Source organism: Fringilla coelebs, assembly GCF_963513975.1.
Source record: "Fringilla coelebs genome assembly, chromosome: 21".
In the NCBI taxonomy this organism is placed as follows: domain Eukaryota; kingdom Metazoa; phylum Chordata; class Aves; order Passeriformes; family Fringillidae; genus Fringilla; species Fringilla coelebs.
Window position 1 is genome coordinate 2034277 of NC_140047.1, and position 27198 is coordinate 2061474.

Sequence of the window (27198 nt, forward strand, 5' to 3'; positions counted from 1 at the left end):
CAGTGTCCCAAGGCTCTGGAGCAACTGGCAGGATATAACCACAGAGACTGGCTGCTGAGTGGTTATTTTAACCCAGATATATTTCTTCCTGTCTGCAAGCTGCCTGTTGAACATGAGAAGTCTGGAACAGCTTAAATGAATGTGGCACCAGAAATAACAGTTCATTCCTAGAAACCTCAATTCCACCCAAATGCCCAGTGGACACAGTGACTTATTTATTCAACCAAGCAAAGTGACACTTTCTCAACTGAACTCTCCCTGTGTGACTCTCATTCTCCTGGTGGGAACTGCACTCAGCTGCTGACCCTCCTTCTGGGCACAGCACTTCAGGCTCCTTTGAAAATGCAGTTCTGGCTATTTGTGCAATTGTGTCCCCCCATCACCAGCACTCCCTGTGCTGTGCACAGAGTGGGAGCTCACAGAACAACTCCCCTTCCCCTTTTCCTCACTCCTCACATTTGGCCATTGGCTCTCCCAGCTCCATGGAGATGTGTAGCAGTCACAAACCAAGCGCAGATGAGAAAGAGAATTGCCAGATGAATGTTAATGGAAGTTGTATTTGTGCTGACAGAGCCTGAGAGGCAGCTGGGTGCACCTCAGGAGCCAGAGGCACGGGGGCTGGCTGTGCTAATGTCACACTGCAATCAGTAATCAAGAATTATTATGCCTCAAACACTAAAGCTGCACACCCACCAAAAATGCTGTCCTAAAAGTGCTGAATTTCCAGCAGAACCCCCCCACAGATGGGCTGTGCAATGGCTGGACTACAGGGGGTGAGCAGAAGGGGATGTATGGCCACACCACAGAAGAAAGCCTGTGATTCCTAAAAATCCATGTTTAAAATCTAGTCCTGTGTCCTTTAAATCCTGACAACGGGAGATTCTCAGGCCTTTCCAAGAATTTTTACTCAATATCAAATGCAGAAAATTACATCTTTTTGGTCTCAATCTCATCTCAGCTTGGCACAAACTGATTCAAAAAAAGAACACATTTCCATTGACCCTCTCCCCAGTCTGGAATAAACAGTGCTGGAAAGCAAAGCTTCTCTATGTAAACAGGAATGAAAAGTGTTGACATTTTAAAAACTCTATAAATTCTAAAATTTGTTGCACTGGAAGTTCTTACAGTAGTAGTTCCCTAAAGCAGCAGATGAAATTGAGACATATTTATACAGCTTAAATCAACCTTGAAAGTTCAAAATATTTCCCAATTCCCTACATAATTTTAACTGCTCTCTTTCACACTCGCAACATTGAGCAAATTCAGATTTCAACAAACACTGACAATTTCAATTAGATTTCCCCTTTGATAGCTGTATTTGAAGGTATTGAAACTAAAGAGCTTTTTTCTCCTTTCTTGCTTTTCTTTTCCTTCTTGGATTCTCACAATTCCCTTAATCCCTCTTGGCCTTCATTTCACAAAGGAGTCATCCACAGTGCCCAAAACAAGGGCTCAAGTTGCATTAGGCTGTGAACATTTGAGTTAGAGATGGTTCTTGTCCCTGAGGAAGGTCACTGTCCCTGTCTGGAGTCAGAGAAGGGAGACCCCAGGGAGATCCCAAAGCCTGGCAGCCCTGTGGTGACAGAGGGCCCAGCCCTAGCCAAAGGCTCCTCTCCAGGCACACATGGATGGAAAGGAAGGCAGTGACTTTCACCATGGCACACAACACCCAGCTCAGCCCATTTCTCGGGATTTCCCTGCCATGCCCAGGCTGATCATCACTGCCTTTTACATTGCACAAGCTGGCCTTGAAATATTGTTTGGCCTCTTGAGAATTTAAAAGCACAGTATGTGTCAAGAGTTGGCAGAATGGCCCCCACCAGGGAGGGTTCCCTTGAAAGCAGCTTTATGGCACCCTAAGGAATAACAGCTTCTGCTGTTCATCCCAGTGAGCCAATTCCATGCTTCAGGATCAGGTCATGGCACTGCTTTCTGCACCTCCCTTAGCTCAGCAGTGGATGAACAGAAGCTCTGTGTGACTTGGGACCTCTGCTGCCTGTGCTCCCGAGGCAGTGGAAGGGAGCAATTGGAACACTTTAGCAGGATGCTGTTTTTAAAGCACTGTGGAACTTCCAGGTTTCAGCAAAAAGCAAGTCCAAGTGGCTGTGGAGGCCCTTTCCCATGAGTACAAAGAGCCCTCTCCAATCACAACGTGGATGACAGCTCGAGACCTTCACCCACTCCCCGTCTCCAGCCCACCCTGCTGGGAGGCAAAGCTGGGACTCACCTCAGGCCCAAAGCAGAGTCTGGCACACAGCACTGAGCTCTGGTTTGTGGGCAGCAGCCAGATGCCAGGTCACACAGAGAAGGATGCCAGGTACCTGCACTCACTGTGACAAGGACTGGGCTTGTGTGCATAGGGAACAGACATCTGAAATCCAACATTTTCCATTCTATTCCCACTCAGGACTCCCTACAGCATTGCACCCCGTGTATCTCAGTTACTGATTTCCCTGTTCTGCTTCTCCTGCCCCTCACTCCAGACACCAAGGGGTCTGTGCCACTGCAGTCAGGATGGTGACACAGGGAAAAAGCAGAATGTCCCCAGCTGGGTGGCCTAAAAATCTCCTGCTGCTTTCTGGTATCTCTGTATCCCAGCCTGTGACACAAAGCTCACACCCACGAGAACAAGAGCCATCAGGCATTTAACAAGGCCAAGCCACCCAGCTCTTGGCTGCTCAGCTGGGACCTACATTTACCTCCCAAACCTGGTGACTGTTCCTTACAGCAGCAGTTTGGTGACAAGCAAACAGCAGATGGGAGTGGGAGGACAGAAGTGTCCATCCTTCTGTCATTGCTCACCACATTACCACCACCTGCTTCCCTGCCTGGGAGAAATCTGCTGGCTGGAGCACAAGAGAGGACAAGCCAATGATGCCAGAATCACCCCAGAGTTCCCATCCCACATGTGACACTGAGCCACATGGAGTTTGTCACACCCACTGAGACACAGCCATGGAAAGAAGGAAAAGGAGGAGGCAAGGACCTTCCAAAAGGCAGCTGCAGAGAGCTCTGCCTGGACAGCTGAGCACAGAGAGCTCTCCAGGCCTCTCTGACCAGCAGTGACAAGCACAGTGACTGGTGATGCTCACCCAGGCTGCTCTCAGTGAGGCCATTGGGACTCCTGAGAACTGGAAGGAATAAGAGAAGAAATATCTTGGTGCAAGGGCTGGAAAAGAGCACTGAATGGGACATGTGGGAAGCAGCACAAAAACAGAGCCAGAGGAGGAAAACACGGCTGGGGAAGAAAGGAGGATGCAAGACAGATAAAGGAAGGAAAAAGGGAAGAAGTTTATACATCCCCATGCACCAGCCTGGCTTTCAGCATGTCAGCTGCTTAATGCAGAAAGCAACTACTTCCACCAGAGCCCAACTGCCCTCAGACCAGTCCTGGGCAGCTCACTAGAGCTCCTCAGGTTTCCTGCTCAATCAAAGGTCTAGGTGAGTACCTTGCAAGTCCTCTGCAGTCTGCCAGGCCCTCGACTGAGCCACTAAAATAAACTGACACTACACGTGGTGCAGACAGAAACACTCCTTACAGGGAAACAAGATGAGCAAATCACATGAAAATTGCTACTCAACTTGTAAGAATTTCTGGTTTTGTTTTGGTTTTTGCTGTGAACTTTCACTCATGTGCTTTAAATGTTGCAGTCCAGAAAGGAACAGACTGAGGAGGATGAGTGTGATGTAAGCTGGTACAAGGAGATGGCAGGGAGAGTTTGGGAGATGTGTCACGGCAACAGTGGGTCAGTCTTTAATAGTTCAGAGAGAACTGAAGCCTTGGACTGCTCAGTACAGCCACTGTTTGTGTTTCTTGTCAGTGCTCCCTGGACAGGTTCATCTCCCCTCCTGCAAAACTTGACAAGAGCAGCCAGCAGGTTTCCAATGCAGCTTTCTTGGCTTCAGGAATGAGCTGTCTGATAGGAAGGAAGATATTTCTGTCCTTCCTTCGTTGCCTGTACAAAGTTTGACAGGAATAAAATAGGTACAATCTCAGGCTGCTACTTTCCAATGGCTCCAGAGGAGTCAGGGCCCCAGGTGGTGTATTGGCATTTACAGATGTGCACTTAAAGGCTTTGAAGCCCCTCAAACACTGACAGGACCCCCAGAAGACAAGACACGAGCTGCTGAGAGGCCAGGGCCACGTCCAGAACTGCAGCCAGAGGGGAACTCTGCTACTCAGGGACTACACTGCCTTGAGTCATGTCTGACAGCCAGGCTGGGCTCACTGACCAGGGCCTGGGCAGCCCCAAGGACTCCTGAGTGTCCAGCAGGAACAGGACTAAGGGCCTGAAACAGAGACAAGCTCACCTGATGGGTTCTGCTTACACCTCTTTTCTTTAGGTTTTTCTGTCCCCGAATGACCAGCTGCAATTGTGGTGAATGATGGATTAGTACAGGATTTTTCCCCAAAACACAACACACAGTATTTTAGCAACAAACAACTTTTTTTCCCCATTTCCCATCACCCACTCTGCTACCACAGATGGGTTTTCCAACACCACATCCCTACTTTTCAACATGGTTCCAGAAAGCCCCTTACTTGCTTCTGAGGCAGGTCTAACCCCCAACAGACACTGTAACCTGCTCCAGGGAGATATCCCACCCCTTAACTGCCCATCCAGCCAGAGGCATTCCCAACACCACGTATTCTGCTTCTCTAGGATGGGGAATGGAGGGAGGCCAGGCTTTTCTGCTGACATGTTATTTATCTTTGCAGCAAGATGCCAAAATTATGTTTCATCTGGTCTGCCATTTTTGCTCCAGTTAGGGAGCATGGAGAATGGTAGTGGCCCACTGGAAGGCTGGGCAATACACAGGCAGGACAAAAACCTTGCACAGAACACTCTATAGGTGATGGATCTGAACAAAATTGTCTAGGCCACTGGTTATGTTCAGTTACTGCCACATGGACTTAACATTGCAAGGAAACTGCACAAGTGGAGGGGAATTTCATTCCTTCTAGCATGTGTATTTTGGTCTCACATACACACATGTGATTCACTGTGACCTCCACAGAGTGACTGCAGAAACAGCTGGACACCAGTTACAGTGACATTTAAATAAACTGTCCTGCTCAGCATCACTGTAACCTGCAAACTGCTCTTCTACCCACAGTACTCAAACTTCTGCTGCTTGCAAATGTCTTTGCTCCACTAGGACTGCACTGATACACAGATACAGCACAAGTACTGCTTGATCTCCATCCATCCTTTCTCCACATCTTGGCTCCCCTCTGAAAAATCTATGCCCAAGTAGCTGGTCCTTGGCAGCAGGAATCCCACCGGGCCTGTTTGACAGGGCTGGGGTGCCAGGAGCCTGGGGAGGAGGGGGAATAAGGCACTACCCCAGGAGGGCTGGCTGCCTGTGAGCTTCAACAAGGTACCCCATAACACATCAACATTCACTGAGCACAGCTGGATCCTGCCTGGAGAGGAACATGGACGCAGCAGGAAGGGGTGACCACACTTACCACTGGAGTTCTGGGAATTGCTGTTCGTTTCTTCAAAGTTGTTTTGCACTTTGCCTTCCACTCTTCTGCTGAAAGCACTTTCTGCTGGGTGGAGAACAAAGCAGGAATGGTGACTGGTCAACACTGGATGCAGAACCAGGCAGACAGGAGGCAAGACGTGCCCCTGTGCCACATAATCACGGACCCTGAATACAGCAGAAAGGTCAAATACCTCATTTTGGAGGCAAATGGGCCAGATTCAGTGAAGGGATAACAGGTGGGTATTTTTCTTGAATGCCTTCTGGCTGAGGTGGCCTGGATTGGCTCTTAGGGAGCCCATGAACACCAGTCCTGACTGAACCAGAAAAGTCATGTCTTCCTCCCCTGCAAAAAAACCCAACCCTTATCTTACTCTTCCTTAAGGCAACAAGCAGCCCTTAACTCCTGTGAGCACAGGTGACCAGTCTGAGACTGAGCCCGGGGCCTCAGCACCACACCAAAGTGTCACCTACAGAAGCACTGTGCCAGCTTTCCTTGGGCTTCCCAGTCACCTGCACTCCCTGCCTAAACACTCTCCTGGAAATGTTGAAGCAGAGGCCTGAAGGGGTGTCTCAGGGTCTGCCCTCTGTGCCAGGAAAAGCTGTGGAAGATCTCTGGCTCTGTGCTTCCCAACACTTCCCAACAGTGTCCTTGCTGCCTGAGCCCCCCAGGCTCTGCTCACTCCAGCCACAGCACTGGGCAGCTCCCAGTGACTGCACTGGGAGGCTCCTCCAGAGCACCCACGTGCTTCCTGCCCCTGGCAGTGAGCACAAGCCCTGGAGCATCCCTGCACAGCACAGCTCAGGGCTACCACCCTGCTCAGGCTAGTGTCCCTCAGCACCAGCCCAACAGTGCAAGGAGGTCCTGTCTCACTTCACTGGCTCTGCAATATCCAGGCAAATGGATTTACTGTGCTGGCTCAAAGGATAAACTAGAGATTAAACAAAAATGAACTGGCCAAAGCAACGTGTGTGGCCTGTGCTGGACAGGTCCTTGCCCTGCACTCTCATTCTGGAGCCCACTGTCACCTGAGGGCTTCATGGGGACATGGCCTGGCCCGGCTCTGCTGGGCCCAGCCTGCAGACTGGACAGGGCTGGGGACACAAGTCTTTCATTCAGGAGTGATGGGGACACCTGAAAAGTGGTGCCAGACCATGATTTTATTCCTGCAGACCACTGGAGTGGTCACAACTACTGTCAGGACTTGGCAGAGGCCCCGGGTCCCTGCAGGCTCCCAGGGCTGCAGCATGGCTCACACACGAGGGCTTTGGGGCTACCAGAGACCTGAACTGAAGGGAGAGCCCAGCCTGTGGATTTTGGCCCAGCCAGTCCTTAGTGGGCCCTTCCAAGTCCTGAGCAGGCTTCTCAAACTCAATCAACTACACTCAATCAACTACACTCCTAAAATTCAGGAGAACAAGCAAACTTGGGAACCAAATCAACTGAAACAGAAACACATCAAACAGGGCTGAAAAGGAACTGGAAACATTATCTACCTAGGCCACTTGACAGATAAATAATAGAAACAAGAGGCCTTAAATAAGAGGAAAATCAGACAGTGGCAAAATGGTTTGGGTCAACCCACTCCTCCCAAGAGACCCAGGTTCAAATCCTGGCTTATGTCACAAGTGGAAGTGAGATGGAGGTCTCCAAAGACCTTTGTAAAGAATTTGAATGATGGTTTTGCCTTCATCCCTTAACTTTCCCCCAAAAACCTCCCTTGAGTCTGGCAGAAGAAAATCTGTTTTAATGCATCTGCTTGGTCTCACTGTGCCCTGCCCACACTGAGAGGGCAGCTCACTCTCTTCTCAGCTCACTCTCTTCTCTCTCCTTGTATTGGAACCTTTTGAATGTGAACTAAAATTCTCTGTAAGGACCAAGTCCTTGGCAGCTGTGGGTATGTGTTATCCAACAAAACCTGTCCTTGTTCAGCATCCATGGCCTCTCCCACCACAGCCACCTCTCATACTCAGCATCTGTCCATGCCAGACATTCTAGGGTGCTTAAACACCAACTGATTGACCAGCTCTTCTCTATCAATCAATCCCACAGACTTAAGAGGTGCTTCCCATTGGACTGCACATGGCACACTGTGTTTCACACCCTATTCATTAACTGCTATTTTTCAGCAGTCTTTGCCTTCTTTCTTTTAATTATTTTTTTTTTTTTAGGCTTAGTCTTGTTCAGAAGGAGGAAACTGAGACAATGGAAGGAGGAATCCTAACTTGCATTTTCTAACTCCTCAGTAATGGTTCTGTAATACTGGTTTTTCTGTTTATCTCTCAGAGGTTCCTGTGAAGGATGGAGCACTGTGAAAACACCTGTACTCCATTTCACTTCCAAAGGCACAAGCCTAGCCCTGAGAACATCACCTTGAGGGAAACAAACACTAAATGCCAAACAGTGCTGAAAACCAAGCAAAAATCCCCATTCCTGACAAGCCATTACACCAATCCTTGTCAGGAAGCTCTCCTCAGTTTGTGACACCAGGATTTGAAACAGGGTCTTTTGCACCTTGTGGTTACTATGACATTTAACAAAAACAACTTGTCACTGGGAAGGGATTATAAAGGATCAAACGCCCTCAACTGCTTCTGGGAGCAGCTTCTCTGGGACAGTCCTGGACGGAGCAGACTGAGGCCAGGAAGGGTGAAAGCCCATCCAGGGCAGGACTGGACCCTGAGCAGCTCAGCAAGCTGAAGGGCAGCTGGTACCTGTGATGGCCTTGCTTCCTGGGGACGCGGAATTGGGAGCGCGGAACATCTGGGCCTGGGAGGCGGGCGGGACGCCGGAGGGCGCGCGGTGCAGGAGGCTGGAGCAGCGGTTTATGGACGCCGGGGACTTTTTGCTGGACTGGCTCGTCTGTGTCTTCACTGCCACGAAGAGTGGAGATCGAGAGAACTCTGGATATGAACACTCAGAACTAGTGCCTGCACGTCCAGGGAGCTCCCAGAGCGGGGCCTGCTGGAGCTGCTGATCCACCGAGCCCCCGGACAGAGCTGGGCTCCCCCCTCGCCCCAGGGGACACTGGTGAAGCTCCTTAGTTCCCTTGCACACCTCTAACTGCCACACGACCAACCCATTCCTGCTCCTGCAGGAATCCCCCCATCCAGGAGCACTGTGTGATTGCCACGGCCTGGCTGGGGGCACCTGCAGCTCTGGCCTCCATTTCTATGGACTGAATTTTGGGAACAGGTTTCTAAACTACTCATATCTCTGAGTAGGGACAAGCTTACATCTTTGTTTATTGAGCCTTGAATAAATCCTAGTGATCTCCAGCTACATTCCTTGTCTCTTTGACCAAATACAAAGGAAAGGGCACTGCTGAGAAGGGAATGGAATGGAATTAGGAGGCAGAGTGAGTAAAGGCTTTTGGTCCCATCTCCAGACTGGTGACAAGCAGAGAAATTCTGAATATTACTGGGATACGCTCTTTGAATGCATCTATATTTTGATCTCTGCAGCACACAGTGAGGATCACCAGGAATTGTCAATGCCAAAAGTCATCCGAAACACCCTCAGGAGGAGAGCCCTTCGTCTGGGCCACATGGATTAAATAAACCATCACAAAAATGGAGAAACTGTCTAAGAACACACTTCACTCGTAAGGGGCCTCTTCTATGGAAATTTGGATATGGGTCCTGAAGCGCCAATCCTACTCCAACCACCTGTCATGAAAAATCACTAACAAAGAAGGTTCAACCAACCCACAGTCCCTGCTTCCTCCCACTGATTTCTACAGTGATACTGTGGGATGCCTAAGGTGGAGGGACAACAGCAGCACCTGCACATCCTCCACAGTGTGAGTGAGAAATACTCATCCACGCTGAGCAGCTCTCAGGGGAATGCCATGGCAGCACTACAGCCTAACTCTGAACCAGGGGAGAAGTCTCCCTAGGCTGGGACAATCCTCATTTCCAAAATCCCAGGAGACTTTAGAGACCTTGGCTGTGACTGGCTCTCACCTTCAGCAGCAGCACTGTGGACTGGGAGTGTGCACATTCTCAGGGCGTTGCAATTCCAGGGGTTTTGATTCACTTGCTCTGACACACAGCCCCAAGCTGACATTTCCTCACATGTCAGGGTAGCTCTGCAGGAAATTATGCACTGGTTTTCTCACAGTTTAGTCAGGATACATCTCTGCTTGGTCTGCAGACAGATAAATAGGCAAAAGACTTGTTTTGCTCTCTATGCTTCTATTCAATCTCCATGGATAATCCTCCTCCAGCTGCTGCCAGACCGCCAGCAAAAATGGCATCAGATATGAAAATTTCCAGCTTGTGGATAGTCTGCTTCCCATGAGGATCATTCCCACCAATGTCTGCTTTATTCCCCATCAATGCCATGAGAAACAGCCATCAGCAACTCTTCAGTGCCAGACACAGACAGCATCACTGCACATCCTCTGCAGCCCAGATACTGATCTGGGGTGTGACAACAAAAGTCTCAATGCTATGATGACCTCCAAAATGTCTTCTTCCTCCCAAATGAAACAAACAGTATGTCTTGAAACTGGAGAAGGCTGCTCCAGCTGACACCAGGCAGAGAGAGTTTTCAGCAGCAATGCAAGACAGACAAAGGAACATCAGTTCTAGCAATCTGGAGGAAGCTAACAGTTCATTGGGAATAAAATGTTCAGTCTGTAGCTCATCAGATGCCAAATTCCTTCTGAAGGCTGAGCAACACAGGTAGAGAGCATCACATGGCTCCTCTGCTCTACTCTGGAAAAGTCACCTTCACTGTGGAACTCACAGCCTCAGGCTGATGAAAAGGCCAAGATGTTTCTAAAAATTAAAATCCTGAGTTGCTGAATGGCCACAAAAACCTCCTGCCTCAAAATCTGCAGCAAGACTGGAGACAGCACTAGGGGCAGCTGACCTCCTAACTGCTGCTGTGGAGCTTTTCAAACCCTCTCAGAAGGCAGGGGAGACCTGTCCCAGTGGAAGCTGCAGTGATGTGGAGGGTGATTCTCACTGCAGGGTCTGCAGTCAGTCAGCTCAGGGCTTTGCCCAGGGTGTGCTGAAAGACACACCTGATGCAGGAGATGCTGAGAACAGTGATGGCTCCAGCCTGGCAGCAGGAAAAGCTTGGTCACTGCTGTGCTTGGCTGCAGAGGAGCTCCCAGGGGGATGCTGAAGAGGCTGAGGTGCTCTTTGGGGAGCAATCAGGAATTTCCACAGGGATCAGGAAGGCAGTTCCAGCTCTCAGATCCTTCCTGACCCAGTGCTGGTGCCTGCCCTGCCCAAGGGTGGAGAACAGACTGGAGAACACTAAGAGGAGGAGACAAGAGGACGACCAAGGGCCAAGAGCAGCAAAGCTTACAATGGAAACACAAGTCACTGCTGTGATTTAACCAGGGCCTGGAGAGCAGGCTAGGCCAGGTCTGGGAAACAGAAACTCAGTAACTTAGTCCTCCTTCACTGAGCACACAAGGTTATAAATAGGACCCAGTGCTCAAAGCTACAGCTGGCTAATTTTAGTCTTAATTTAGTGGAGGCAATAATTCATCAAAATAATTGCCTTATGTGATTGCTGCATTTTCTGTCACTCAAAAGCAAGATCAGATGTCTCTCTAAAGCATATCTGTGTACAATTCAATCATGGCAATCCTACAGAACGTGTTTCTCCAGGCAGTCCAGAGATCATAGTGGTCCTTCCTGGCTTTCCTGGTTTTGGGAAAACCTTAAAGTACTGTGATTGACAAGTTGTGGCAGCAAGGAGAAAATCTGGCACACAAATCCACACACTACCACGATGCACCACCACAACAGGGACCAGATTGTCTCAGCAACATAACTTTTTCCAGGTAAAAAATCTGGTTAATAATTTGTGTATGGTATTTGTTTAGAAAGATCTAGTCAGGATGGGTAGGGAACCATTTTGAAGGTTCAGATGGAATTATACCATCACCTAGGGAGAAAAAACTGTCTTCACTGAATGTGTTGGAAAATGATTCCTTAACAATGGCCTGAAATTCCATACTCGGAGCAAACACCTTGGCTATGGCAAACAGGTCTTCCCACAGGAAAACCCCTCTGCTCAAACCTATCAAATTTTTAATGTGTGTCATTATACACATAAACAGGTGGAGCCTGTTGCTAAAACACTGTGGGATCAGACTGGGAAAAGCACCTGAACTCACAGATTTCCCTCACTGAACTGGTGGAAGCAAAGATACATCATCCAACTGGAATCTGGAGCTGTTCTTTTCCTGGCTAGGCAGGGTCTGTGTGGAAACCAGCTGTACTACCAAAATGGCAGCTGCCTCAATGAAACACTGCATTTAAGCACTTTGGAGGAATAAACTGTATCCAGGGTGCATCCAATAGAGAAAGGAATTGAGCAGCAAGCCTTGATGAACTTCCTTGAGCATCTCAGGTGTCAGGGTGGGTGTAGGTCTGTCTGTCCCCTGGAGAGCCAAGAATGATCCCAGGGATGGAAAGGCCCATCCCACAGACCCTGAGAGAAGGGAGCAAGGCCCAGAGGTGACAGCCAGCTTCCATCACGAAGGTCAGAGGGAAGTTCATGGCAATGAGACAGGCGTGTGTGGCCAGGCTGGCAAGTCAATCCACAGGTCAGCAGCAGGATCAGCTCTGCTGAGGTTAACCAGGACCAGTGATCCCAGCGAGGTCCAGGGTGCCCAGACAGGGTTGACATCAAGGTGGGAATGCAGTTGTGGGTTGGGGTACACACCCACGGGAGCCACAACCAGGCAAGGGCACGTCCACAACTGAACTGAGACCAACATCTATAGAGCAGCTCAGGCAGGGTGTGTGGCTCAGAGCTGGGCTGGAGCAGGAGTGTGGCTGTGGGCACAGCCCCTTGTGGCGCTGCTCAGGGGCCTTGCACAGCTCTCAGTACTCTCAGGGCCTCGACATCACTTCAGATTTGCATCCTGGAAGCAGAGCAATGGAGGGCTGTGCTGGTTTTAGGGCTCTCTCCCCACACTTCCATGACCCAGGAGTCTGAGGCTCTCTCTGCAGGTACCAGGCAGAGGTGAATGCACATTCCTGAGCCTGACTCACCAAGCTCAATGCCACTCCTGGTGCATTCATAGCCAGTTCACATCCCAGGTGCCCCAGGTTCTCTCTGCACTGCAAACTCATCACAGAGTCACAGAATGCCAGATTGCTTTGGGTTGGAATGGACCTAAAAGATCACCTTGTCAACCCCCCTGCCATGGCAGGGACACCTTCCATGTCCCAGGCTGCTCCAAGCCCCAGTGTCCAACCTGGCCCTGGGCACTGCCAGGGATCCAGGGGCAGCTGCAGCTTCTTTGAGCACCTTGTGCCAGGGCCTCACCACCCAATTCTTAATACTCAGAATTTCTTCCCAAAATCCCGTCTAACCCCATCCTCTAAGAGTGTGAAGCCATTCCCCTTGTTCTGTCACTTCATGCCCTGAACAGTCTCTTGCCATCCTTCTAGACAATCCCAACAGCCTGGCCCCAGCAAACGTGGTTCAATCAGCTCCACCTAACACAGCAGCCAGAGCTTGAAGGAGGACAGGAACATCTCTGAACCTTCCCCCATGAATCTCCATTCAGAAATGTTTCTAAAACTGGGACAATGAATGTGCCTACAATCCACTTTTATTTTTTGGAAACAGCCCCTGACAGCCTTCTTCAAAAGAGTGAGTATGTTGACAGAAACAGCATAAGAATATGATTTTTAAAGAGTCATAGCCCAGTTCTAATCTTATGAAAAAGCCTCTACTCCTCACTCAGAAAAGGAACTTTTGAAGGAGACATTTGGCATTAACAATTCCAGGGAAGCCCACAGCAGAGCTCTTTTCCAGACAGCAGCTATCCAGCAGCACTGACCAGAAATTATCCTGCAAGATGCTATTGGAGCTGCAGGATATAATTCTTTGTTTTACCCATTTTCAATGACTTTTCACTCATTATGACAGAAAACCAGAAACACAGGCTCTGGAAGGGAAGCTTGTGCTCCAGCAGAGACCCAGACAGCTGACCTGGTGATGCTGAAGGGCTTTCCTCACCCACTTCCACTAGGACTGAATTTTCAGCATTTGCCTTATAACCAGAAGAATGAGACCAGGGTAAAGACACAGTCTCAGCTTTACTTCTGACTGCAAGGATCCAAGAAAAGCCAGCTGTGCTTTTCAAAAGTCAGGTGTTAACAGCTGCCTCACAGGACCTTGGATTTTGGGAGGAACAGAGTCAGAGCAGCAGAAAGGTGTGAGGATTTACTGGCCAGCCTGCCTTGGGAGCTCACCATGCCTCTCCCATATCCTCATCAGGGTTAGTGGCTTGTCATGTAAATCATAAATCTTACTTGTCATGGGAACTAGGAGAGGAAAAAAGAGGTTAAAAAAAAAAGGAAAAAGAAAAGTTTATGGGGAGGGGGTTAAACCTTATGAAAATACTATCTTGATCTGACCTTGAGTGTCCTCACAGTTAAAGATACTTGAAAGGACTGGAAACCCATCTGCACAGCTCAGGGCCTGCTGATCTAGCCTGCAGCAGGGGCAGCTTCTTTTCTTTTGCTGCAGAAATGATGATGCAAGAATAGCCTCAAGCCCAGCACTCAGAACATGCCTCCTCCTCCAGAACTGGGGCAGGGCCTGAGGGGGCCACTGGAACTGTAGGACCCACTGCAGGCACACTCCTCCCAGAGAAACACAGCTGGGTTTCTTTTCTGCTGGAGAGCCTGGACTGGAACCAGCAGCTCAGAATTACTACAGCTGGTTGGGAAGAGGCAGACATCAGTGCTAATAAATCACATTGAAATGTGAAGCACTGGGAAAGTAAGAATTAGCTAGAGCTGAGCAAAGCCCAGTGCTCACTGCACACTGCTCCTGAGCTCTCTGCAGGGGCAGCAGAGACCCCAGAGCCCTACTGCCCAAGGGCCCCTCTGTGGCAGGAGATGGACCCACTGCTGGTCACCAGTGGCTTTGCTGAGGGCTGAAAACACCTCAGTGAAGAGGTGGACTTTCCATGGGCAGGCAAGCACAGGAATAACTGCAATGTGTACAATCGTAAGCACTGGGGCAGGTCCTTCAGCAGTGGGCAGATAACAAGATTAGCTTTGTGATGCTGATGTTGGACACGTATTTTATGCCCTGAACCTTCTGCCATGGTCCATAGCCAAGCTTCAGAGAACCTGCTTGGCACCTGTCAAGAGCCACCAAACCTTAAAAGTGACAATCTGGCGGAGCATGCTCCCATAAACCCAAGGGTGCCTCCCTAGAATCCCTTCAAAACCCGATTCCCGGGGATTTTGGGGTGGACGCGCCCCCTGCCGGCTGCAGCTGCAGCTGACGAGCTCGGCCCGTCCCTCATCCCATCCCTCATCCTCCTGTGCACCATCCCAAACCCTGGAGCAGCACACCCCAGGCACCCAGCAAAGCTAAGGGCACAGCTGGGAAGGGAGCAGGAAGTTCAGCTGTAAAGAACTCCTCTGCAGACTTTAAAAGTATTCAAATCCAGCAGGTAGCAAAAATTTCTCTCAACATGTTTAGTCAAATTTTGCACTGCATTCCACTGAACTGCTTGTTAAAGCCTCCTCCCCTCTGTGTGGGGAGTGCAGACCACAGTGCTGTGCAGTTTGCTGACAACTGCTTTGTCCTGAGCTCCCTGAAAGAAATCATTTATTGTGATTCAGTAGCAAAGTGCTGAGGTCATTTAAGCGATTCTGAAACCAGTTTTAACTTACTGCTTGAAATGATTCCCCAGAAGCTCATAGAAAGATTCTTCTTTTCTAACATGTATGGTCAGTTATTATTTAGGGGAGTATAAAAATGTTGTGCATCTCCTCAGTTAAAAAAGAGCCTAAACCATCAACCCCACAAGGAATATGTGTAGAATTCCATGGGCTGGGGTAGGAGCTGAGAGACATTCCAGACCTAACAACGTCCCTGTGAAAGGAGATCCCAGCTCAGCTTTACAGTGCTCAGCACATGGTCCTGCCCACTGCAATCCCACAGCTCCAGGGGAAGGATCCCCAGGAGTGAAGTCTGTCCTGGCAGCCTGGTGCTCCCCAGAGCCCTGGAGGTGCCAGCCTGCAGCAATACTCACTGATGGGGGCGTGCAGAGCCACGTGCTCTTGGTAGGGAGTGTAGTACTTGTACTGCTTGCCACAGAACTCACAGGTGTAATTGCCAGTTTCTGTGAAATGAACAAGGACAAAGGTCACGAAGGAGGTCAGGCCTCTTACACAACTCCCAGTTTCTTTTTACAGAGAAACTGATCAGGTCACACAAACATTCCTCCTGCATGTGGAACTTGCCTGCCCTGTAATCCCCACATCCTTTTCTCAAGAAAGGAAAGAGTTCAAAACAGAGGGATGGACCATGCATAAAAAGTCCAGTAGAACTGAACAAGCTTTAGAAGATTACCCCAAAATTACAACTGTGCAAAACAAGGGAGAGAATCCAGTTCTAAAGTCTGTATTACAGGTGACACAGTTCTGTCCTCTGGTTACAGCTCTGGGATGTGTGGACAACAGAAACAGTCAAACCAGGAAACAAACAGTCAGGTTCAAGTATTAGAGAACTTTTATTTGGGATTGTGGAGTTCTCTTGCAGGAGAAGGGGCTTTTCTGGAGTAACTGTGCTCATCCCTGCTTTGGGGATACTGGAAATAATGGAGTTGTAACCACACACTGACATCTCCTCCTCTCGCCAGTGCTGGGAGTACAGAACTGGCAGCAAGCTGCAAGATGAAGGAAAATCCACGGATAATCAAATGTTTCCAAAATGGAAAATTCAGGGAAATGCTTTGGGAAAACCTGGGGTTCTCTCTGTTTCCCTCAGCTCTGTTTGAGTACCCACCACAAAGGCAGTGTGAATGAATCACCTGCCAGCTCTCGGTGCACCTTAAAGCCCTCTCTCATCCCTGCCAGACTGCTTTTCTCTGAACTCCCCTCCCCTTCTCTTTGCAGAGCTCTTGAGCAGAACACATCACAAAGCTGCAGTTCTTAGGGCCAGGGCTGTTGGTGTTTGATGCTCCTTTGAGCCTGAATATACCTGTGAGCACCCAAACCCCAACCCCGCTGTGTAACAGTGCTTCCAGCTTTCTCTAGAGGTACTGCAGCCAAAGGCAGTGAACCCCTGAGCTTTCCTTTTTATTTGAAACAATAATAACTCTTACTTGGCCCAATCTTCTGGAAGGGTTCGGGCTCCTCCTCCTTCACCTCGTCGGCAGCGATGACGGCCTGGTCGTAGGGGTCTGCAAGAGAACAGAACCAGAGGACAGCTGACACCACCTCAGCTTTGCCTTCTACAGCTGCATGGGCACTGAATGCTCCTGCACCTGTAATCACATTTCCATCTGTAACAGGATTGGAAAACAGGAATGATAAACCAGTGACCCCTCTGTCTGACTTGTCCCTCCTCCTCTTCCTCAGGCACCCCAGGATTACCCCTGCTCCCAGCCCACTAACAGGCCTTGTGGGAATTAATGTTTTAAAAATGCAGAGAAAAACTGAATGAACACATTGCAAAGTCTGGTCCGTATTTCCTGATTTTCTTCCAGGGAATCTCCCCTCTAATGCTGCTGAACTGGCTGACAGCGGGCACAGCAATGCAGTCTGCAGACACATCACCTACCAAATACCAACCTGGGACTTCTACCAGCTAACAGCACAGCTAGCAACAAATCACAACCCAACCCACTTTAGAGAAGAATTTGGTGTATGCCTTGAACAATTTACAAGATCACCACAGACATGGAACACCTGCTTCTTTGATTGTCTGAAGCCTGACCAAGTGTATGTGCAACAAAAGCCTGGTATCTGCTAGGGCTGGGCATCAACCTACTGGCTGTAGACACTGGGGAGGGAGAGAGGATGCTCCCTGTCCCACTGCAACCCCTGACAAAACTCCTTTGACTCTTACCAGTTCAGAATCGACCTGCTGTGTCTGAACTACTGAATGCTTGAAAAGGTTTGTGAAATAAAGCACACAAAGGAGCTCGGCTTACCTGCCCGGTTTTCTGGGGCCCCTTCCACACTAAAAACTAACACAGAATAGAAGAAGGAGGGGAAGAAACAAAACAGAAATTAAATCCTCTTAAATGGTCTTGTTTTCCTCCTGCATTTCACATACTGCTGCAGCACATTTCAGCCCCACTGAACAAACCAGGCTTTGTGCCCCAGTCCCTCCTCTTCCCAGCAGCATCCTCACAGGACCTGGTTGAGCATGCCCAGCCCTAATACACACAGATGCTCAAGGCCTTTGTTCTGACCCTGCCATGGCCCCAGATGGAGTTCAGGTGCACAGCTGCCTCACCCTGCATGTGCTGGAACACAGGGAGGAGCTGGGACAGTCCCTGCACACTCATGGAGCCCTTTTCAAGCTTTCTTGTGGCCCCTGGCAGAGCTCCCTGAGACATTTCTGACTGAGGCAGCCACATACCCCTCACACTGACTGTCTGTGCCACTAATTTTCTTCTGGCTCCCCACAGGAGGAAGGGAGCTGGCAGTGGTGCCCTGCAGGGGAACACTGGCTGTCCTTAGTGCATGTTCCAATGTCCACACTTTCCAGGTTGTCCATTTTTTTGGACAATCATGTATTGTGAAAAAAACACTTGCTTTTCTGAGACAGCCCAGCCATTAAAAACCTGCTGCTCTCCAAGCAGCTTCTTTCTAGAACTCTCCTTGGCCAAGTGAGGAGCAGTACTGCCAGGCTTACAGCACATACAGGGAAGGTCTGGAATATCTGTGGGCTCCCAGGTGAGAAGCTTTAGGTATTCAGTAAGCAGGGGACAAGCCAGTATGTTGGCACTTCATTTTCCCCAATGCAGAATAAAGAAACACTGTTTCTGGCAGAGGGTGTCTGCTCCTGCCCAGATGTCACCAGCCTAGGCCACATCTACAGTCACCCTTTAAGGGCCACTGACAACTTCATCAGTTCACTACCACAGTCATTAACAAAAATCAAAGTTCCCAACTCTGAAATCAGAAATACTTCACAGAGAAGTATGTTGGGAACAAACCTGTAAATTCAGAAACCAAAAAGCAACCAATTTCTTCCCAGCAAATAATCAGGCTGACCATTTACCTTGAGGTACTCAGTCCCAGGATCTCCATCCTAAGCACGAACCTCACTGCAGACACACTGCAAGGTCCCTGGTCCCAGCACACAGAGAGGATCAGGCACAGCAAACTCCTCCCTGCAGTGCCTGTGGACTGTGCCTCCATGGCAAAGACAGGTGACCCATGCAGTGCCACGTCCTGCACAGCAGAGCCACATTTTGCTTCCCCAAAGACTTCTCAGCCTAGTTCAGGGGTCTGAGTGTCGAAACATTACTCACCATCCACGGCATGTAGGTCTCTGTGCTCTTGGAAGCAGCTATAGTATTTATATTTTTTCCCACAAATGTCACACGTGTACCTAAAATTGTCTGTAGGAAGAAGAAAAGAGAACAGTTTAGAAACTCTGAGGTGAAAGGCAAGCACTGCAACCACACTGGTCAATCACACACCCCCATGCACTGACACATCCCACATGCTCTGTCAGGTCTTTAAGGCACATAGACAACCACTGCCTCACACTGTTCCCCCTGGCTCACACTATATGGCTTGGGGCATATTCTGATTTATTTCCTCTTCAGACAGCTCTGCTCTCCAGGGCAGACCCCAGAGACCTCAGAGCAATGAGGATGCAGGCAGCAGGCCCTGCTGGCATCTCCTTTGGAAGTTCAGGGCTCAGCAAGTTCAGGGACAAGCAGCTGTGGGTCAGGATGGAGGCAAAGGGGCAGAATTAAGCACAGAGCCAATGTTTGAGCACACACCTGCTTCTCACTGCTGCTGTTCACTGATTCCCAACTGCACCCAGGATCTGGCAGAACCAACAAACCCAGGAGACCGAACAACCCAAGGCACACAGGACAGTAGGGTGCTCAGTGAAGGGAGGGCTGATGAAGCTTGGTTTCATATCCATTTGCTCCCTACACCCCATCACGTCATCCCACCATCAACCAACCCTTCACCACAGCTGTGTAGGGCAGACACATGCAAAGCAGTTCCAAGTGTTTATGGATCTGGTTTGCTCTGAATGGGGATCAGTGTCTTTAGCTCAGCTATCACATCAGTGCATGAGGAGGATTTCCTGGTCAGCTTGGTGCCTGACACACCCTGGGGTGCCCTTCCTGAGCAGTCACCCCCACCTGTCAGACAACCCCAGGCTGATGGCTTGGTGCTATGAGCCTACAGCAAAGTGGCAAACATAATAAAGTCCGTGGCAAACACAGTGAAACACATCATTTGTACAGCCACAAAGGATCCTGAAACCAGTGTGTTTCCTTCCCAGCAGGAGCAAGGAGTGCAGGCAGCAGCTCCCAGGGCTCCGCAGAGGGCCTGCCATTCAGGGAGCTCCCCTACAGCAGTGCAGTTGTATCCATGTATTCCCACTATCAGCAAAGTTAAAGCCTTGTTTTTACCTCTTCCATGCTGTGTTACAACACACCAGACTGTGCACATTAAGTAAGCTCTCATTTTACCTCTCCATCACTTTACTTTTAAAACCACTCCCTATTTTAAGCTATGATATATTGGTGCAGTGTAATCACTCGGGTTCACAGCAGCACACAGGGTTCAGCACTAAATAAAGGATCACTGTCACCCTTTATTCAGAGTGACTGTAGAAGCTCTGATCATCTAGCAGAGAAAATTTCCAAATCTAAATGGTGTTAAACACCTGGGCACTGGAACTTTACCTCTGTGACTAAAAAATATTTGTATCTTAATCAGAGCACAGCAGAGCTAAAGTAGAAGTAAGGGGTTTTTAGAAGTCTAGGCTGGACAAGCAAGGAGAAAGGGACTCTGCACAGACAATGCATGGCTCGAGGGAGAGGAGGAGCAGAACACACCTGTAAGAACATTCCAGTGGCAAAGGCACTGGCAAGGCACATTTAACTGTTTGTTCCATTATGTGATATTGTGCAGGCTCCTTGTGTGGTCAAAAAATGGTGCTGAGGGCCTCCTTCTATCCTGGGCCCTCTCCCACAATGAAGAGGATCAATGACTGCTGCTCAGTGTCTGTGTAGCTATTGCAAAACCCCCCAGACAATTAGCACAGTGTCCTGGTTTGTAGGAAGTGAGTTTTTTGGGATGCTGTGGTCAAACCAATAGGTGCTCAGATTTGAATTTTGGCACCTGGTGTGGCCACTGAGGACATGGACCCACCTCTGAGAACACAGGGGGGTTAAAAGCAGAGAAATCCCAGGGGGAAGCTCTCTTGGTTCAGGTCCAGGAAAGAGGTCAGAGCTGCCCTGCCCGGCTCCGGGCTGGGCGGGGGAGGGGAGGCCATGCGGTGAGGTCGGGCCTTGGACAGAGAAGGGAGGTGAAGGCCCCTGCAGGATGGAAGGGGGGAGGAACCCGAAGAGACATCGGGCAGCCCCCCCCAGAGGAGAGAGAGAGAAAGAGAGCTGGTGTCTGTGCCTGTGCCACCTTGAGATTTGATAGCACGGCCAGCCGAGAAGGAGAAGGGGGAGGCGGGGAGAAGGTGCCCGGCAGGGCAGCCGTGGGAGTTCCGCACAGGCAGAGCCTGAGACTTTAACCCTTTTCTTAGATGATGAAAACTTTACAAATGCTGATCCTCCTGGAGTTGAATAAGAAGAAAGATAGACATGAAATAGGAAGAATAGGCCACGAGAGAAGTTGAGAAGAATCTTAAGTGAGAAGAAGTAGTGGAGTGGCCTTTAGCTGGACTTTTCTTGTATAGCCATGGACAGAACCATCTTTCCTGTGACACCGAGACTGCATTTAGGAGGGAGGCGATGGCTTAGAGCCAAGAGAGTGCAGTGATGTGATGTGAAGGAGTGGCGTGAACAGAGACGATGGGTGAGAAAAGTAGTGGTGGTACCCTCTGTCTTCAGAGAAGAAGAGGAAGATCTCTCTTCTCGAGACCCCTCGGCCCCAGGGGGTGAATTTGAGGGAGACAGGTGTCCCAAGAGTGAAAGACTGTGCTTGTTTTTTTTTTAAACTGAGCAAAACATCTTCAAAAAGGAACCCTAGAAGCAGCTCTGCTGCATGTACAGTGGTGAGAGCGCTGGGCATGGAAGGAAGATGTCACCATGGCAGATGATCTCTGGGCAGTGTGACAGGGAAACACAAGAAGTTTCAACTGTGTTTCCAGGGGAAGCCTATGGTATGAGAGGGACTCCTCTCTCCTTGATGAACTGAGAATTGATTATCTAAAAGATAGTGATTGACTGAGAGTTGATGATCTGAGGGGTGGATGTACTGGAAATTTGGTGGGGAGGAAGAGGAATGTTTTCGGAATGTTTTCATTCTGAGTTCTGTGTGTGTTTCTCTTTATATATAGTTGTAGATTAATAAAGTTTTCTTCCTTTTATTCCTAAGCTAGAGCCTGCTTTGCTCTATTTCTGATCACATCTCACAGCAGACACCAAAAAAAAAGTATTTTCATGAGAGCACTAGCATTGCACCAGAGTCAAACCACGACACACAGTCAATTAGCAAGTCAAGTACCAGAGAAACTCCTAACTTGGCATCAGTCCCACCTCGATGGGTATCCCCAAACCAAGGAACCAACCTCCTTTTTGAAGTACAATGAGCTCTACAGGACCAACTGAAGATTAACTCTTCAAAGCAGTCCCAATGATCAGGCACTTTAACATTCAGAGAACACAAACTATTATGGTCTTAGTTTGGAAGAAAAGAGCTGAGTAAATAATAAGACTTGTTAGAACAGAAGAAAACTAACTAACCATTTCACAGGGCCAGGCATGGCTACCTGTGGTCCCACGGGGATCTTATTGTCCCCAGCAGAGCCCATGCTGGGTGTGGCCACTTCTTCCCAAGGCAGTGCTGGGAGCATGGAACGTGTAACAAGTGCCCACAGCACAGCCCCAGAGAAGAGGGGTTTGTTGTTAGGGGACTGTCCCCACAGGCAGACGGATCTCCATGGATTACAGAGAAGTAAGAATTTGTTCCAGCTGGCCCAGCTTGGCACTGATCTCCTGGGCTCTGTAGGAGAAAACACCCAGCAAGCAGTGCCCAGCCTCAGAGACAGGAGCTTTAAGAGAATTCACAAAGAGCTGCCCGTGTGCAGCCAAGCTTACCTCTCTGAACAGCAGTCCCTGCTGAGGCTGCTCCCAAGAGCCAGGCACCCCCCTCACCCACTACAGCCATCTCTGCTGACAGCCTTCCAACACACTCAGCAGTGACCCAGCAGACACTGCTTTCTTAGCAAGAGCATCCCTGGGCAGAACTAGCCCTGCAGTACCACTTAGAATCACAGAATCTCCTGGGCTGGAAGGGACCCACAAGGATCAGACACCCCAACAATCTCAGAACATTGTCCAAATGCTTCTTGAGCTCTGTCAGGCTGTGCCCAAATGGAAACTGTTCCAGGGCAGTTTTCCTGCTGTGGGTTATAACTGCTACCCTAAGGTGTCCAGCTGGGGTACAATATCCAGTACGTGTAACACAGCTTGCCATGGGAAGAGCTGCAAGGGACCCCAGGTGCTCAGGTGTGGCTGCAAACCCGCACTGAAACCATCCCTAAACCTCTGCAGAGGTGGATCCAGACAGCTAATGCTACCTAGGCAAGTTTGCTCAGATTCAAAGTCGCTGCTGTCATCAGGGGCTGCACCTTAAGGCTCCACCCAAAGCACAACTGCCCCAGCAGGCACTATTAGGGCAGGGAAGGACACTCCTCAGGCTCCCAGCACATGCTGGCCCTTACTGGTATTCAAATCCTTGCTGCCAGCTGAGCAACAACCCTGCTGCAAACACAGACCTTCAAAATGCTCCAAGGACATCTGCTCAAACCCCAGACTCCTCTTTCTTCTTCATGCTCAGAAGCCTTTCCAACAGGAGCAGGGATTCCAGAGAGAGGTCTAGTGAGTACCAGCTGTACTTATTTAGTCAGCTTACAATTCATCTTTAATACACAGGCACCTTAATAAACTTTAATAGAGCACCTTATCTTGCTAGTAGTAGAAAAGGCAAGCTAGGCAAGGCACAGCCTCGTTACAAAGCAGCTCCTCAGCTATGAAGGACTGGCACACTCAGATGGCAAATGAGCAGGTTTTTCAAGTACCCCAAGAAATAACTCCACGGGGACTGAAAGAAGTTTTGACCACTCTGCTTGCAAGTGGATCCCAATAAAAAAGGAGAATGAGCTGTTCTTCTCTCCCATCTCCAGGAGCTGCTGCCAGCTGGCTCTGGTGGTGTGTCCAGCACTCACTTGGACTGGTTGAACCCCCTGCCCCAGGGCTGAGCTCAACTCTCTTCCCAGATCCTGCATTCAAGATTTGAAGAATTTTTGTTGGTTTGATCCACACATTCCCCAGAGAAAGAAGCACATAATTCATTTTGGCAGGAAAGAGAAGGCAGAGAACACATGCCCAGCAGCATCAGCCAAAACAAGACACTTCTTTCCTTAGGACACTTGGCCTCACTGGATTTTGCTTTAGAAACCCAGGAAGGGAATAAGAGCAATCAGAAATGTGTTGAAAGGTCAGGAGCTCTGTATCACTAAAAACACAGCTAGAAATACAGATCACCTGACCCGCCCTCCTAAGTGCAGGAATACCACAAAAGCTGGGTGCACACTGAGCCCACTGGGTTCCAAGAGCTCTGCACAGCATCCCAGAAACCCAGACTGGAAACATCCATCCAGCTGACATCCCTGCAGTGCTGCCAGCACAGCCCATGAAGGGTCCCAAATGATGGGCTCTCCCCACAGCAGCTGCAGGAGCTCCTCAGGGACCTGTCCAAGGTGAAGAACAATTTCCACCTGGCCCAGAATTCCCAATGAGCTTTCAAATGGCAGAAGCCACAAAAGGTACTTGATAGAGGAGCTCTCAGCAACTGGCACCCTGCAGACACCTGCAGGCACCCTGGAATCCTATTGATCCTACTCTGGCAGAGCACTACAGGAAGAGCAGTCTAGCAGGGATAGTCTCCACATGTGGAAGGGCAAAACTGCAGAATGTAAACAGATGAATGCTGAATTCTTCCTAACATCCAGAAGTGCTGCATGTCCCAGTCAGGATAAAACCAGGAAGATTAGAAGAGGGCAGTCTGGACAACACTGCATGTCCTGCTCCATGATCAGGACAGCTCCTTTGCACCAGCAGGTTTGGGAATGGCAAAGGAAGCACCCAACATAAGGAATTCTATTCTAAATCCTACATTCTATAACAATTCCACATAACTCATTCACCTTGACAAACAAGGTTTCCCAAACATAAAGTCCAGGAGCAGCTCTTAAAGGGGAGAGGCTGGATTTCTTACATTTATGCATTACATTTATGTCACCTCTCTATTTGAGGCTGTGATGTTTCTGGCCCCAAAAAGGCTTTCTGAGTGGGGTTTAAGTGACCACAAAGGATCATCATCATCCCTCCAGCTTTGGCCAGTGGATCACAGGACAGTTGATGACTTGCTCTGATCCTTGGTTTCACATTCCTTGCTTCCTGGAAATCTGCTCAAGTCCTGCTGGTGACAAACCCAGAGGGCTGGAAGTGGGGAATGGGTCTGTGGCAGTACCTGGAAAAAGCATCACCTTTCCTGGGATATCTGCCTCACTGGAAGGAACCATGAGCAACACCAGCACTCTTCAGGAAGAGCCAGTCCCCATGACTAATCCACCTGATGCAAAGAAGCGGGAAAGGATGGCATTTTCTGAGGACCATGCTGCATTCTTCCCACTGGGAAACACCTCTCCAAGCTGCGTCCAGGGCACGCTCTACCTGAGCAGCCTCCCTGGAAGACCCAGAGTGCAGCTAATGCTTCCTTACAACACATCAGGGAAAAAACAAAACATCTGGGACCCTCACTTGTTTCTGTGGATTCCACCCAGGGCAGCACAAAGACAGCTCTGGAGAGAGGCTTCTTCTCCCTTTCCGCAGCCAGAGGGGCACCTAGATGGAAAGGAACACATTTATGGCTTCCTAAGCTGGCAGAACATTCCCCGCGCAGGCTCACAGACAATTCCTTTGACCTGAGCCTTTGGCATCTTTTGAGGATTCCTTCCAGACTGGCAGTGAGGAGAGGCAGAGTCAGGGCTGCAGGCAGGAGCACAGACCCCCCTCTCCTCCCCACTGGAACTGTGCCTTGCACACAGGTTACAGCTTTACAGAGGCGTTTTACAGCCAAGGACAGAGCTGCCAGTAAAATCAGCTTCAATTTACATCAGAACTCTACTTAAAGGTGTCTAATGGCAAAATTTCTTGAAAAGGGAGCAGGACTGAGCCCAAAGTCAGCAGCAAACCCTTAAGAGGATTAAAGTACCCAGAGTTACATTAGTAAGGATTAAATAATAATAAAATCCAGAATTCTGGAAAGGACAGAAACCCTCTCACACAAAGGCACAAGCCAGATCCTAAATGGGGGTAAGGAAAAAAAAAATCCCTGTGGGCAAACTATTTCAAGATCACTTAGTTCACAATAATTTACTTCCTTCCCACAAATATTTGGCCTCTGTCAGGAACACAGGAGACATCGAGGAACACACTGGATTAACACTGTGCTTCCCATGCTTCACACAAGGGCATCCTTGGGATGCAAACTGCCAAACCAAGAATAATCCCAAACCCTCAAAGGGAGGGGTCAAATCCCCTGAAATGACCCAAAAATTGGTGCAAGGTGCTGGCTCACCTTCCAGCTGGCAAGGGGCCAAATGACAGGTGAGAGGGCATGGAGCCACAGGCTCATGCTTGCCTTCTCCATGAAGGATTCCAGGGCCATTCCAGCTCCTCAGAAAAGCTGCTACAGGTGCAGTCAGGAGCTACAGGGCTGAATTACCTCACAGCAATTTTTAAGCTTTTAAGCTTTCGGCCAGAGGAATTTATAAATTCTGTGATACTTTTTTGAAACCATGTGTCAGCTCAATGTATCCCAGTGGAGATTTCAATGTACACCATCCAGGCCTGGATGTAATCCTACCAGGTTTGGAAACTTGATGCCAGACTATCACGAATTTCCCTGAAGAGGGGAATATCCTAGTTTAATTTCTGAGAGAATGAACCCTTGCTCAGAATAGAATGATGGTCACAAACTCTAATATTTTTTTAAAAATGTTTTGGGGAAAAGGTGTTTTGGACACTTACTGGATGCTGAGAGACATTCTCAGGATGTTACACATCAAAGAATTTCCTTCTTCGTCAATTAAAAGTATGCTCAGGTTGAATCCAAACAGACAGCAAATATCAGCCATTTAAAGAAAAAATATTAATATTTTACAATTGTCCCCCAAATCAGTATCATGGAGTAGGATATTGAGGCTCCATGGTAGAATTCAGACACATGAGACAATGTACCAACATGAGCAGATCCTGTCTCGTCCTGCCTCATTCTGGTGTCACTTCAGGGCAGGGCAGGGTTCTTTTTTTGTAAATTCCAAGTGTAAATAAGGGTAAAATAAGGAAGGGTCTAATCAGTGTCTCTTAAGGTGTTGCTCCCAGCAATCTGGCAATGAACTCCCTCAATTTGCACAATTAAAAAAATAGGTATACTTGAACCTACATAACCTGTAAATGAGGAAAGATTTATCTTTCTATCAATAAGGATCTGAAGTTCCATCTCAAATGAAGAAGTCCACTCAGGCCACATGGTGGAGTTCTGCATAACATACAATAAAGACAATTTTATTTTAAAGCCCCTTCTGGAGTAAAAATGGTTTGGCTGGGAACACACCATTCATCTGCCTCACAACTGCTTAGATTAAAGGATGTAGCACTGAGAGTTTCATAAAAGAAAAGCAAACCT

General features: G+C 49.0%; 1 protein-coding gene across 14 annotated transcripts in view; it reads right to left on the reverse strand.

Annotated features, from left to right (window-relative positions):
- ZNF618 (zinc finger protein 618) overlaps window positions 1-27198 on the reverse strand; it is a 149481-nt gene that overhangs the window by 21625 nt on the left and 100658 nt on the right. For 3 of the 14 annotated variants that reach the window (XR_014616672.1, XM_084219923.1, XM_084219913.1), the window contains 8 exons: window positions 25269-25352; window positions 18768-18857; window positions 17436-17471; window positions 16605-16682; window positions 15531-15620; window positions 8206-8394; window positions 5474-5557; window positions 4312-4368 (listed from right to left, as the gene is read on the reverse strand). Coding sequence is in view for 13 of the 14 variants with exons in the window: in XM_084219923.1 (XP_084076049.1) it covers window positions 4312-4368; window positions 5474-5557; window positions 8206-8394; window positions 15531-15620; window positions 16605-16682; window positions 17436-17471; window positions 18768-18857; window positions 25269-25352 (708 nt within the window). In the remaining variant the exon portion in view is untranslated. The remainder of the gene's footprint in view (window positions 1-4311; window positions 4369-5473; window positions 5558-8205; window positions 8395-15530; window positions 15621-16604; window positions 16683-17435; window positions 17472-18767; window positions 18858-25268; window positions 25353-27198) is intronic. The other 11 variants (XM_084219914.1, XM_084219922.1, XM_084219916.1 and 8 more) reach the window with 7 other exon arrangements.